The following is a 14,567-nucleotide window of genomic DNA, read 5'->3' as shown; positions in this document are numbered from 1 at the left end:
AGCTAATGCATGCAAGGCTTAATACCTGGGTGATGGGTTGATGGGTGGAGCAAACCACCACGGCACACATTTACCTACGTAACAAACCTGCACACCCTGCACAGGTATCCCAGAACTTAAAATTAAATTTAAAAAAAAATTTTGGTCTTCCATTTAAATTCTTTGGTGACTTAAAATAGTTTGAAAATTCTGCCTTAAAAATCTTCTCTCATGCAATTTATTATGAATTATTAATACAAAATTTGATTATGATAACTTCTCTATTTTACGATCCCATTTCAGTATTTTCATTGTTTAAAACAAGATTTACTGCAAACATAATTAGAATACTACTGGGCTTAATGTATCTTTACCACTGGCTTCTAAGACCACCAAATGAAAATGTGTTAAACTAACACCCACTGTCCTAATTCTGTTCCCCTAGAGCCATGCAAAACAACTCTTCTTTTGCTTCCACATTAAAGAGCCCTCTAAATGTTTTAAGACCACTAATTCTTCTGCCTTCTCTCCTCCCAGCTAAGCTGCCTGAGTCCTTCAGCTTTCCTCTTGTGATGTGGTTTCCAGGCTCCTCACCATCCTGGTCTCCCTCAGGACACCCTCCAGCTGGCCAGTACTCTAAACAAGGTCTGACTACAATAGCCCTAGATAGAAAGTCTGAGATTAACAAGTCATCTGCTTTCCAGTTTATCAGCTATCAATCAAATCCTAAAAAGGCTGCATATCACAGCTAACTTTAGCTGAACATTTAAAATGCTTAGAAAGTGTGAATTATATTTTCGCTTAAACAGTCAGATATGAGACATCAAACTGAAGCCTGATGTAATTCACAAGGAAAATGCCAACAACAACTATCTGACCTCAAAGTCAGAAAAGAGGCGGGGGAGGGGATCTGAGCCAGGTCATTAAGAGTGAATCACCCTTTCCACCAGATTCCTTCTTCCCTCTCCCATCAGCATTACAAACTAGGTAACTAGGTGAGCTCTGACTCCCTTGGGAATATGAGATCCTAAGTCAATCCACGCCAAGCATCTTGTTCGTATATCACTTTCTCCCTGGCACTACATATATACGTAATAGGCTTATTAATATTCTTGATTAAATTCATAAGTTTTGGGGGAAAGTATCTAAATGCAGAAAATTGTAAGCCGCAAATATCTTTGATTTAGACTTTAACAAAATTAACATTTATATTCTAGTTAGCATATAATTTAAGTTAAAGCTACACTTATTCTTTATATTTTCATCATACAGTTCCCCTTTTGTCTATGAAAGATTTATTTTAATAGTTTCAAGTTCTGTTAACTTGTAACTCACATTATGAACGTCAGTCACAGAAGATTTTATTTGCTAAGATGTTTGCTGTAGGAACCGTATGTTCATGTCAAGTTGTAAATCCTGCCTGTGATAGGAGCTTAAGGTAATTTCCAATTTTGGTAGTAATTAAGTCACTCTCAGTGACTTAGCTGTGGAACTTCCTGGGCATGTAAGAGACATGGCTTTGCTTGTTAGACTGAAAGCATCAATCAATATCCTTTATCTTGGCTTTTTATGTTCAAGGCACAATAAACTTTGAGATCTCACAGATTTCTTTTTACAAGGCCATGTAACATTTTAAAGAAAGAATCCAGTAGTAGGAAGCATGTGCTACTCATCATTGAACCTTCCAGAACACCTGGCTCAGAGTTTTCTGAACGATGGGCTCAACAACATTCATTGAAGTGAACCTGCTACTCTTTAACAGCAGCTCTGACTTAAGGCTACATTTCATTGCAACTAAAATGGAACATGAAGAATAAGTCAGAGAGCTCTGGCTTCTTCACTAGGTTTGGTAATATTTGTTTCGGAATATACACTGGGACTTGGCATCTAATAAACTCAGTAAATATAATTTCCCTGCAACAAAAAAGTGTATTAATTGTGTAACCACAGTCACCTTAGAAGTCAGCTTGGCATAACTATGGTTTTATTTCTACTTATACACACTGAGTGTCCCCTAAATCAAGTAAGTATAAACAAAGAAAAAGGAGAGGATTTATTGCTTCATGTAGTGGAGAAGGTCTTGGGCATGGCTGAACTCAGAGGCTCAAACACTCATCAGGACTCTTCCTTCCCTAGGCTTACTTCCCTCTGTGCTGGCTCCATTCTCAGAATGACTCTTCCTCACTGTACTTGCTCTATAGTACCAAGTACTGTGATCTTAGGATGGTAGCCTTTCTGCTCACAACCCAAAAGGAACACAGGCTCTCTATCAAATCTCAAGGAAGATCATGGTTGACTTTGCTGGGACCACATGTCTCTCCTGGTGCAGGAAGTAAGGCTTCATGATGGACAAGACCCCAAGAAGAGGGGGAAAGAGTTCCCCATAGGAAATGAGGATCAATGCCAGATCAATGCCACAAGTCTACTCGACAATTCAAGGTCTGACATTCTAAGTGCCTTTTTATCTCTACTGCATAAGGTAGAAATAAAAGTATAGTTCTACCAAGCTGACTTTTTTTTTTTTTTTTTTTGGAGACAAGGTCTGTCTCACTTTGTCACCCAGGCTGGAGTGCAGTGGTGCAATCATGGCATTTCAGCCTCCCGAGTGGCTGGGACTACAGGTGCACATCATCAAACCCAGTTAATTTTCGCCACGTTGCCCAAGCTCAAGCTGACTTCTGACTGCAGCTATGCAATTAACACGCTATTTGCTACAGCGAAAGTTGTATTTACTGAGTCTATTATATGCCAAGCACACTGTCAGGAATTTTATAGGCATTAGCTTATTTAATTTTCACAATAAGTAGATACTGTTTAAGACAAAGGTACAGAAAAAAAGCTTAGAGAAGTTAAACGGTAAATGTCAGAACCAAAAGTGCAAACTGAGCCATTTTGTTTCTAGGGCCTCTATTTTTCTACAATATAGAAATTGAGAATTCTGAAACTCTTTTGAGTTGGGCTAAGTCATCATCACTGCTTATTTATTTTATTTTTTATTTCATTATTTTACTATAAATATTTCCCAAGAGCACTTGGGATAATTTGGTCTTATTAAAATGCAAATCCATGGCTAGGTGCAGTGGCTCACACCTATAATCCCAATACTCTGGGAGGCCGAGGTGGGAGGATTGCTTGAGGCCAAGAGTTTGAGACCTGCCTGGGCCATCTCTTAAAATAATAATAATGCTCCAGGAAGGAGCAACAGATATGAAGCTTTCTTTTATTAGCCAAAAGCTTTCGGTACATCAGAGTCCCACTTCTTCTTTCATGCCCCCCAGGAAGACGACACAGGACAGACCACGTCACAATGCTGAAGGACAGGGCTTCTGGATACAGCTCATGGCAGTCAATGGCTCTACTGGGGGCTGGGAACAAGTCTACGACCTTGCTATTCCTCATAAAAATTATTCAACATTTGATGGTAGAATCCTGCAAACTCTAAAAATGTCAGAATAACAAGAAGGAATACAGTTACCACATAGCCTGTGAATTAATAGAAGGAATCAGGAAGGTGAGATATGAATAGAACTACTAGCATTTGCTCTAATGTTCCTTTACTTGATGTTAGAAACATAAGCTTCCTGATTACAAATTACAAATTATTTAATAAAGGGAAAATCGAATCTTTAGTGACTATGGTTAAATGTTTGTTTTACCTTGCACACCATTCCTGCTCCACCACAATATTACCCACAGAAATCTTATGCAAAATGTAGTCTCAGGTTACACACAACACCTCTGGCTTCACTGCTTCAGAAAGCGGACAGCAGATACCGAGTTGCCTGGGATCCCAGCCTTCTACCAGCTCTCAGCCCCATGGCACCCTGGAGGACTGTAACTGAGAAATCCCCCACACTTCTGGCTTTCAGCAACTTGCCCTCTTAAATGAGACAGGGGAGCATCTATTTTCTACCAGTTGCATTTAATAAGCAGTCTTGAACATAATTCTAGCCTAGTACTTGGCACACAGTAAGCATTAAATAAATTAAGAAGAGGAGAAAGAGAAAGAGGGGAAGTCAAAGAGGAAGATGTAGAGGAGGAGGAAGAAAAACAATTGCATCACATCTCTATCACTCATTCTTTTATTCCCTAGACTCTTAGCTCTAAGGGGCAAATGGGAAAAAATAAATTAAACTTTCAAAAGAAGAGTAGTTCAACCCCCACTTCTTAAATCTGAGGAACTGAAATCCTGAGATGTTAGCAGCTTGCTCAGACAAGATGTAAGAGCAGAGCTGGGTTTCTCACCCAGTTCTCTGTTCTCCCAGGTCTGTGCTCGGTCTACAGTAAGAACTGCATGCCAAGCAATGGGCCGTATGTTTTCAACAGGCAGTGGCAGAACTGGAGTTATACTGTGTGGCCTGTGGGCAAACACATTTTTACTGGCAAGGAAGAAAAATAAAGTGTCACTGTCCTTTGATGGGAGGCTCCCTATCCACATTCCCTGGGGCCCAGAATGTAAAGTCAGTGTGAGCCTGTTAAAATGTTTCTCTGGTACGTTCAGTAACCAAAGCTCTTCATGGATTCCAACATTAACCAGAGTTATTCCATATTCTATCCTCTGATAGACTGATTGACACTGAAGCTCTCTCACACTCACAAGAAATGTGTATCATTCCCTTCATCAACAAGCATTTAGAACATGCCTCCTCTGAGTAAGATACTATGTTAGGGTCTGGTGCTACTAAGAGAGATGTACAATATGTACCCTGAATACGAGGTGTTTGAAATCCATGTGATAAGATAGAGCAGACATATGAAAGGTAACCATGAAGTCAACATATCTTAGATGCAAATGAGAAGAGCAAAGTATAAGGCTGTAGGATTTCTAGGATGACTTCTAGGTAATTGGAAAATCTAAGTATAGATTTCCTTGTGTAAAATTTGATCACCTTTATGGTAATTATGGTTATATATAAGTATTCACCAGACATTAAATCCACACTGCATACCTCAATTTATGGATTAAAGTAATATCATCAGAAATTATCTCAACATTTGACTCATATTTATAAAATGAGTACTATAAATGGTCCCAGTAATTCATCCCTCACAAAAGACTATACTGACACATATTTCATGTATAAAATTAAAATGTGTCTTATTAAAACACATACTTATTCTAATATTTCATTTTCAGTCATCATAGAATATCAGGGTTAGAAAGAAACTGAGTTGTCAATGCATTCATTCATTACCAAGTCCATTCTCCCTTTGCAACACCCCTAGAAGGTGATGTCCTTATGATATCCCCATCCTATCCTTGAATAATTTCAGTGACAAGAGACTGACTAACTCATGAAGTAGGTCAGTTCATCTTTAGCCATTCATCTACTTAACTCTATATAAAAGCAATGTACTTCAAAATGGGAAAATCTGCAACAGGAAAAGAGAAAACAGAATGTTTTCTAATTAGTTACAGAAGTATATACATAGTTATTAAGCTTTCTTGTGAGGTTTGCTTAAGGAGATATATAACCCACAGTGGTCCATATGACTCTGCAATATTGACCCCTGTGGGTTATCTGCAATGACATTTCTGTTCATGATGGACATTCCTTTCAGGCAGCTCAATATGAGAAATTAGGTAATTCAAAGAAATCAAGTTCTAGTCAGCAAAAACTACACTGGAAAATATCCATAGTATTTGTTAATCCTATAATATTTACTGTAATTTTTTAATGTTAAGAATGTTCCTATATAAAAAAAGAAAGGTTCTAATCTTCCAAGAAATATGAATTTATTGACAGTGTATTCTACTTACTGTGGTAAAAAAAAAAAGTATACAGTTTGGAAAAATGTTTAACTTCCAAGATTTAAACAAAAAGTTGTTTTGTGCTACACTAATTAATAAATAAGTCATGACAAGCTCTGCTGTATTTGACTATTCAACCCATTGGCAAAATTTCTCGCAATCCCACTACTGGGTATCTATCCACAGAAAAGGAAATCAGTGTATCAAAGGAATACCTGCACCCTGATGTTTGCTGCAGCATTATTCACTAGAGCCAAATACGGAATCAACCTAACTTTCCATCAATGGATGAATGGATGATGAAATCATGTGGTATATATACTATGGAACACGATTCAGCCATAAAAAAGAATAAAATCCTGTCACTTTCAGCAACATGGATGGAAACATAGGTCATTATGGGAAGTGAAATAAGCCAGGCACATAAAGACAAATACTGTATGTTCTCACTCCTACATTGGAGCAAAAAAAAAAAGTGGATCTCATGGAGATAGAGTAGAATGATGGTTACCGGGGCTGGGAAGTTGTCGGGGAGAAAGATGATGAGAGATGAATGGGTACAAACACAGATAGAAGGAATCGGTTCTAATGTTTGACAGCACAGTAATGTGACTATAGTTAAAAACAATTTATTGTACATTCCAAAATAGCTGGAAGAAAGGAGTTGAAATATTCCTGCCACAAGGAAATGATAAATGTTTGAGGTGATGGATAACCTAATTGCCCTGATTTGATCCTTACACATTGTATGCATGTACCAAAATATTGCATGTGCCCCATAAATATGTATATTTATTAGACATCAGTTAAAATTGCATAAAGTATTTCTGGGTATGCATATAGTTAACTTTCTACAGCTTAGGCTCCCACATGACTAGTTCATTTTAAAAAATCATCATTTGCTATTAATACACTAAAATGGTAGCACTAATAAATCAATTAAATTAGAATTATTTCTATCTATCACCACCACCAAAGGGCAAAAGCAGGATAAAATAGCAGCAGGAGAGGGGAGGGGTCACTTCAATCTTACCACTTGACCAACTGGGTATGTCCTTGCTGTATCTCTGTAGGACTGCAGAGGACGAGCTTTGCAACTCACCTGTGTTTTGAGAATAACACCCGCACATTTAAACTTTCACCAAAAACTTATCAAATTATCCATAATTTGGGCTCCCTACAAGGAAGAACATTCTAGGGCCACCGCCTGTTACAGAATTAGGAGGAGTGGGTATTCACATTTTTGTGCTTTGCTTTTAGTATGTGCTCAAGTAGTATGTTGCTCTGAGTAGGCTAACAAGGCTATTGGGTGATGACACAAAGATAAACAAGACCCAGGAGGTTACTGTACAATCCAGCAGCAAGATTAGGAAAAAGCTGGACCCTCCCAAATGTCTATTATGGATTCTTTCACATTAGCAGCACAACTTACAGACTGGATACCCACAGTTTGTGCTAATTTATACGCTCCTTGAGGCATGCTGAGCAATAAATTCTCTGCCACTTTTTAAATGTCCCCTTTATAAGTACTGTTAGGTACATATTACCAGAAGGATAGCAGTGCCTGGCACAGAAGCCTCTCTTTAGACCATCCTGTAGCAAAGAAATTAAACACGGCATCAGGAAACAGCTCTACAATGTGCATATGTTTGTGCATGGGGTGTGTGAATGGAGTGTGAAGCAGATTAGGAGGAGAAAAACAGTGAAGTAACCACGAAATCAGACAGAAGAAAGAATAATGGGGAGTAAAGGGAGAGGACCCAGGGGGCCATCAGGAGTGAATGGGGGTGGGGATGCAAATGCATTTCTTCTAACCATAATTTGCCCCTCCAGACTCAGGCTTCACTTCAGATATGGTGTTTTATCTTCATTTTTTCTTAAAGTTTGGAACTTGAGACAGTAAACCCCAAAAGCAGTATATATTACTTCCTGTCCATCAATATTAGGAAGCACCATATGTAAAACAGAAGACTGTTCTCCAATAGTCCCTGACAATGAAGACAGAAAAGAACAAATTCCTTCTGGAGTTGAAACTTCACTTCTTCAGATGGAGCCAAAAGATGTTTACAGACAGGGGAAGAAGAGAACCAGAACAGGAGAGCAGGCACTCCAAGGGAAAATCCTGAACAGTGGAATAGAAAGTGAAGAGGGTGGGGAAAGAATTCACTATCCCTGCATCAGCCCATGCCGAGGTTTTTCAGAGAGAAGCGTTCCCCAAGAAAAAATTCAACCAACCCAAATCTTCAGGAACTACAAATAAATCATTCTGACAACCTGAGAAGTCTTGGGCTGCCAAATGACTGCCAATGCTCTTTGTTAGAAGTGAATGATTTTGTTATAAGGTCATCTCAAGTTGTAAGAGCAGGACTGTCACATACTGTACAGTATCCTTTCACAAGTAAAATTTAGAGCACAGTTTATTGGCTCCTTGTTAACAATCAAATGTTCCACAGTTTCCAATGTTTGGAGACTTCAGTGTTTATTCCAAAGGATTCCCCAAAGAGTTACTGTAAAAACTGTCTTATTTCCCAAGTGAACAGGTATAGCATATGTATTATTTTTTTAAACAGTCCCTGGCTAGTTTCCTGAAGAACAAGCAGCAGGAAATATAAACCAGATGTAGATTTTTCAGCATCTGAACCAGATATTATGAAATTCTATGGACCTATTTAAATTAGAATCAAGCACTGATATGACACAAATGTGGCTGAAAATTTAGCAAGTATGACTGGAAACATCATATTGAAAAGGAAGTAAAAATTCCCTATTTCGGGGCAACTAGGGTAAGGCAAACTCTATTCGGCATACTAATTAAAATGCCAGTATTCCATTTAACAAAGCTAAAATGTAAGTGAATACACATAAGCCAGTGAAGAACAAAATTCAATGCAAATGTCACCACTTTAAGTTCTCTTCTCTGGGCATAAGCAGCTGTGGAATTCAACATTCATGTAGGCAGGTTCAATGGGGTTTCTGCTAGAAGCAAAGCGGCATCACTTGTTTAGAGTGGTCTCATAGGCACACTTGAATCCCTTCCAGGAAGAACAAAGCAGGGGACACATGAAAATATCTGCAAGTGTCTAATATGTGTCATTTTAGAACAGGCTTTACCTCTCTATCTGTTACCGTTGAGCATTGCTCTGAAAATACGCCAGTTTCAGATAAGAAAAATGAAGTCTGGCTTGTACAGTATATCAAATTGAATGCAGTGATTTAAAGAAACTCAAAACTAAACTCTGACTCTAACGTAGTGTGATAAAAATGAGCTGGGAGAATACCAACAGAGGAGAATCAGAAATGAGTTTTCAGTATTTTGTATTTTTAACACAGCCCATCTACTAAGTTGCAGTACTTTTACAGTTAATTTGTAACTACATACCTACCCGTCCCTTTAAGAAACACACATTAAAAAACATAGCTGATTAGTCTGCTATCTTTCCTATTAAAAAAAGAGCAAAACTACCCCTAGAAGACAACCGCACAAAATAGTAAAGCATTTAGGATTCTGCACAGTACAAATCCCACTTACTGATTTTTCCTTCATCTCTTGAGAAAGGAAAGCAGCAAAGCTGGCCCATGGCACTGGTCCTGTCTGTCTTTCCTGGTGTTCTTCTCCGTGAGGACCCCAAATAGAAACTGCAGTTTATAGCACAGTCTGCGAGCACACCCTGCCTTTTTCACTCCACAGAGCAGCACAGGCAGCTTGAAAAGCCAACGCACACGCCGCAGGGGGAGAGAAAGGAGAAGGGAACTTGCTGCCGTGAGCAAAAAAGGCTCCACCTCCAGTCCTCCAGCCTAATGCAACTGCTCTGGGACTGGCATTCAGAGAGGGAAGTGGCTATACACTCCCTAATTCTCTCAAAACTGTGAGTCCCCGGCCGTAGGTCAGTGCCATGTGTGCTGTCTGGCTATCTGCATGTCTTTAAGAATGATAGCCGAGAAAAACCACAATGAGTCCTTTCTCCTACAGACAACTGCAGTAATTACACATGAAAATTCAAACCCGAAAAAAAAAAACACCATATTTTCTGTCTGCTACTTAAAGAGGAAGAGCTTTCTTTTTTCCACAAGAGATTGTTGTTTATGAATAGAAAACCCAACAGAGCAGAACACTGGAACCACAACTTGTATGAAGTACCATTAACTACCTAGCAAACTGCATGAACAATAGAAATGATAGGCTAAGTGTGGGGAAAGAGGCGATCGACTGTTATCTGTATGGACCGGCATATCTTTTAAATTCCTGCTTTCTGAGATACTGCCTTATTCCCCTACTAAAGCAGTAATCAATACTATGAATTTTGAAATTATACCATCAAATATGTCAACAGCCTACAAAATTACTCAAATATAGATGCATCACTGACCAAAACATAAAAGACTAGGGCATCTTTCTGAATGAAGCCACAAGGTGATTGAGCAAATTCAGGGGCAGGAAAATAACTAATTTTAAGACAGGCTAGATTTTGAACTTTATTCCATGAAATAACAGATTTCATATAATTGTTCAAAATCTGTTATCTTATAGAGATAATAGCCTTAGTTTATGACACTCTAGGAAAGAAAAATTGCCCATAGGGCCAGAAATTCCACCCCAATTCTTTCTTGCTCCTCTATTTACTAGCTAGGCACACCTATTTCCCATGGATTAGAAGGAGAGGGAACATGATGATGCTAAACACCTCAAGTGGTTCTGAACATAGTCCACCTACTTTCATACTCATCCAAACAAAAAGAGCCTGCAGCGTGGAAAAACGAAAATTGTCACTTTTACAAATTATATTTGTTACATTTTAGAAAAAAAACAGTGAAGATGTCAACACTAGTATCTGTTTTCAATGCTTTTTTTCCTGAAAGATAGAATTTTGATAATTTTGATGCAAATATCAAAGAGTATTTGAGAGTGTCATCAAGGAACACAGTTGTTTCTATATGTCACAGGTACATTAATATGCACTTTGACTTCCAAATTAGAAATACTGTGAAGATCTATGGAATAAAAAGCAAAGATCTGACTGATTAAATTAAACTGGCAGGTCTACCCACATAATTAAAATTAACGTTCAGAGATTTACGCCTTTAAATTGCTTTCGCTTTTTCAGACTATTTAAAATGTAAATATGCTTATTTTACCTTGATTTAAAGAGGACACTCCATTCTATCATACAATGAACATTACAATTTTAAGTAAAATTCCACTTTTATAACCAGTTGTTTCTTCACAGCTTAGTGACTTATAAACAGCAACTTTAAACTCTTCCATTATTCCTCCAAATTCACCAACACATGAGTGAATATAGATGTATGTTTTAAAATATAAAATGATTTTGTATATAAATGTAAAATAGTCCTAAAAGCAATAATATAAACCTTATTAAGACTACAAAGCAAATTAATGGCCTGTAATCCTAAAAATGGTAACATCAGAACCTAGAGCAAAGATTGAACACTGGAGAGGTGACACAGAATGAGGTTCTTCCCAGCCTTACCACTGCCACTAGCCAGCTAGGAAACACCAGACAAGCCCTTGGTCTTCTCTGGACCTCTGTTTCTTCATCCAAAAATAAGGCAGTAGGAATATTAGGATCCTCTATAGTACTAGCATTATATGATTTTGTGATCAAAATAACAAAGGAAATAGCCTAACAACCAGTGAACAATTATCCTAAACATTACTTTTTGTGTTCAATGAAGATGTATTTGCAGGGAACGTTCTTCATTGAGGAAAGTAACTCCTGGCATTTCCCAATCACCAGCATCGGTATAGTGATAAAACCTTCAGAGTCAGGAAACCATGGGTTTGAATCCCAGATGTCAGGTATTAACAGTTATGAAACTCATGTCTCCTTGTTGGAGTTTTGATATCTTTATCTGTAAATCAGGTAAGTTCATTATAAAGCTTTTAATTTGCGTTGCAAAATAGTATTTGAGGGGGAGGGGAAGAAGAGAACAGATTGTCTAACGGCTGTATTTATATGCACCTCAGTCTTTCTAGCACCAGGTAGCAATCTTGCCTCCTCCACTTCCAATTTTATGCCCTACTAGCAGCCATCTTGAGTTAATACTTACATATCTGGTCTCCAAACAAAAAGGTCCTCTACTCAAACTCAGAGCCCAGGAGGACAATGTTCGTGCAATAAATCCTACCAACTTAACTTTATTATTAATTATTCCCTGTTGGCACTGCTTCTGAAAATGTGCAATTAAGAACAGGTACAGGCACCATGGCTCATACCTATAATGCCAGCACATTGGGAGGCCAAGGCGAGAGAAGCACTTGAGGCCAGGAGTGCAAGACCAGCCTGGGTAACACAGTGAGACCCCATCTCTACAAAAAAATTTAAAAAATTAGCTGGACATAGTGGCACATGCCTTAGTCCTAGCTACTCAGAAGGCTGAGGGAGGAGGATTGCTTGAGCCCAGGAGTTCAAGGTTATAGTGAGCTATGATCATACCACTGTACTCTAGCCTGAGTGCAGGGGTGACTAAGTGCGACCCTGACTCTATAAAAAAATAAAATGAAATATGGCTAGGCGCGGTGGCTCACAACTATCATCCCAGCACTTTGGGAGGACGAGGTGGGTGGGTCATGAGGTCAGGAGTTCAAGACCAGCCTGTCTAACATAGTGAAACCCTGCCTCTATTAAAAATACAAAAATTAACCAGGCATGGTGGTGCACTCCTGTAGTCCCAGCTACTCGGGAGGCTGAGGCAGAAGAATGACTTGAACCTGGGAGGTGGAGGTTGCAGTGAGCTGAGATCACGCCACTGCACTGCAGCCTGGGTGACAGAGCAATACTCCATCTCAAGGCGGGGGGAAAATATATATATATATATATATATATATGAAATGTGTCATTAACTAACAGTATTTATCAAGATATTAACAAATAGTATTTAACAGTATTTATCACGAATGAAGGAAAGCTAGATAATGTTAGAGACTTTTTTCATAAGCATTAAGTGAATTAATCATAATGAAAGATAGAAAACAATGGAGAAATTCAAGACAAGAATTTTAAAACCTAACATTTATTGGACACTTAACACCAGGCACTTGAGTTTACTCATTCATTTAATCTCTAAGACAGCTCTCTGAGGACGGTGGTATTTACTATCCCCATTTCATAGGTGAAAAAAGTAAGCTCAGCAAAGTAACTTGTGTGAAATCTTTCGGAGAGTATGTGACAATAAGGGGATCTGAAACCAATCTGCCTGGCTCTACTAACCCTAAGCCACTAATCCAGAGTTCTGGATTATTCAACACAATTTGTGTGTAGACTCAGCTATATACGATATGAAACAGCATACCACAATTTCAAAATATTATGCAGAAAAAATGTTACTTAACCAAGCTCTATGGTAGTATGTTCAAAATCTTGCCTTGGTTCCTCATGTTTTGCCATCACATCCCTTTATTAATGCTGCTAGAGTAATATAATCCTATTTTAAAACAAAGGACCTAAAGACAGACCCTTTTCGGGGCTGGAGCCTAGCACTGTTGCCTGCAACGTCTTGGAAAAACGACTCAGTTGAGAGCACAGAAAAAGCAGAATGGCCCCTGAACACGTTCATCTTCCAGGAAAAATAGCAACTTGGACCATTCACAAACATAATCACTGGCAATATTGACGACCATTTATTAGGGAATTAGCACTCTTCTCAGCAGTATATGGAGGTCTACTAGAAGATTTAAAAAAGAAGGTTAACCTCGATGAGGAAAAATATCTGATATGATACTATGTTCACAAACTTAAAACCATAACCTTTCCATGCTTTCTTTTCTCCCAGGCCTGGCTACGGACAAATCATGGTTAGGACAGTTGCTTATATCTGCTATCATATTTTGGGTTTTTTATTATAATTGTTTAAAATGGCAGGAATGAAACTATAAAAAGTATGGGGTGGGTGGCAGCTGCCTCTTGTCCATGTACTTAGAACTGTCCACTCTGATTATTGTCTCTAATGGAAAAAGATAATTCTTAACTGTGACCAAAAGCTCTATTCTCTGTTAGTTAGCATCTTTTTCTACCTATAACTGAACATATATATATATTTGGAGTCAAAATAAAAAGCAAATCTTGCTGTAAGATTTTGACTCTACAAACTGTACAAATTACCAATTCTTACCAAAACTGTACAAATTGCCAATTCTTCTGAGGCTTCCAACTCATTAATTAAAGGAAATTTGAGTCTGACAACTTGTAGAGACACATGAGAAAGAAAAAAATAGTAAATATCTTCTATTCAAAAGAGAGAAGAGAAAAGAGGACATTAAATGATGAAGTGTAAAGAAAGAGAAAAACCACTTTATCCTTCCAAATTTTGGAACCAAGCCTTAGGAGACAAGATATACTTTTAAGTACAAAAGAGACAATTCAGGAAGATTTCATTACACAGCAGGTAGCCCACTCATGGAAACTGTTATGCCAAGAAATGTCATAGTTCCAGTGAAAATGTATGTAAGCTCAAGAAGTGCTTGACAATTCATGGAAACATAACTCCTGGAAATTGGGATGTTTTGGAATATACTCCAATTTTTATGTTGCCATTGGGTACCAAAAAGACAAACAATTATTCTGGGCCTGAAGAAAATTGGATGGTCATACCCAATATTACATTTTGTTTCTCTGTGTTCTTGTAGTGAAACCCCGTCTCTACTAAAAATACAAAAAAAAAAAGTATCTGGGCCTGGTGGTGGGCACCTGTAATCCCAGCTACTTGGGAGGCTGAGGCAGGAGAATCACATGAACCTGGGAGGTGGAGGTTGCAGTGACTAGAGCTTGCACTACTGTACTCCAGCCTGGGCGACAGTGTAAGACTTCATCTCAAAAAA

The 14,567-nt window shown here is 38.3% G+C and overlaps 1 protein-coding gene across 3 annotated transcripts in view; it reads right to left on the bottom strand.

Moving 5' to 3' along the window:
- AKAP7 (A kinase (PRKA) anchor protein 7) overlaps window positions 1-14,567 on the bottom strand; it is a 151,722-nt gene that overhangs the window by 25,320 nt on the left and 111,835 nt on the right. Inside the window, exons 1-2 of one of the 3 annotated variants that reach the window (XM_011998026.1) lie at window positions 9,261-9,716; window positions 6,765-6,833 (exon numbers count right to left, since the gene is read on the bottom strand). The exons of 1 other annotated variant lie outside the window; for it this stretch is intronic. In XM_011998026.1, coding sequence (XP_011853416.1) covers window positions 6,765-6,833; window positions 9,261-9,309 — 118 coding nt within the window. In that variant the 5' untranslated portion in view covers window positions 9,310-9,716. Of the gene's footprint in view, window positions 1-6,764; window positions 6,834-9,260; window positions 9,717-14,567 lie in introns of those variants that run through there. One more of the 3 variants, XM_011998027.1, reaches the window with a different exon arrangement.

The sequence above is a fragment of the Mandrillus leucophaeus genome, unplaced genomic scaffold, assembly GCF_000951045.1.
Source record: "Mandrillus leucophaeus isolate KB7577 unplaced genomic scaffold, Mleu.le_1.0 Scaffold552, whole genome shotgun sequence".
NCBI lineage: Eukaryota > Metazoa > Chordata > Mammalia > Primates > Cercopithecidae > Mandrillus > Mandrillus leucophaeus.
The sequence above is the reverse complement of the archived record's forward strand: the minus strand, read 5'-3'. Positions and strand labels throughout refer to the sequence as shown.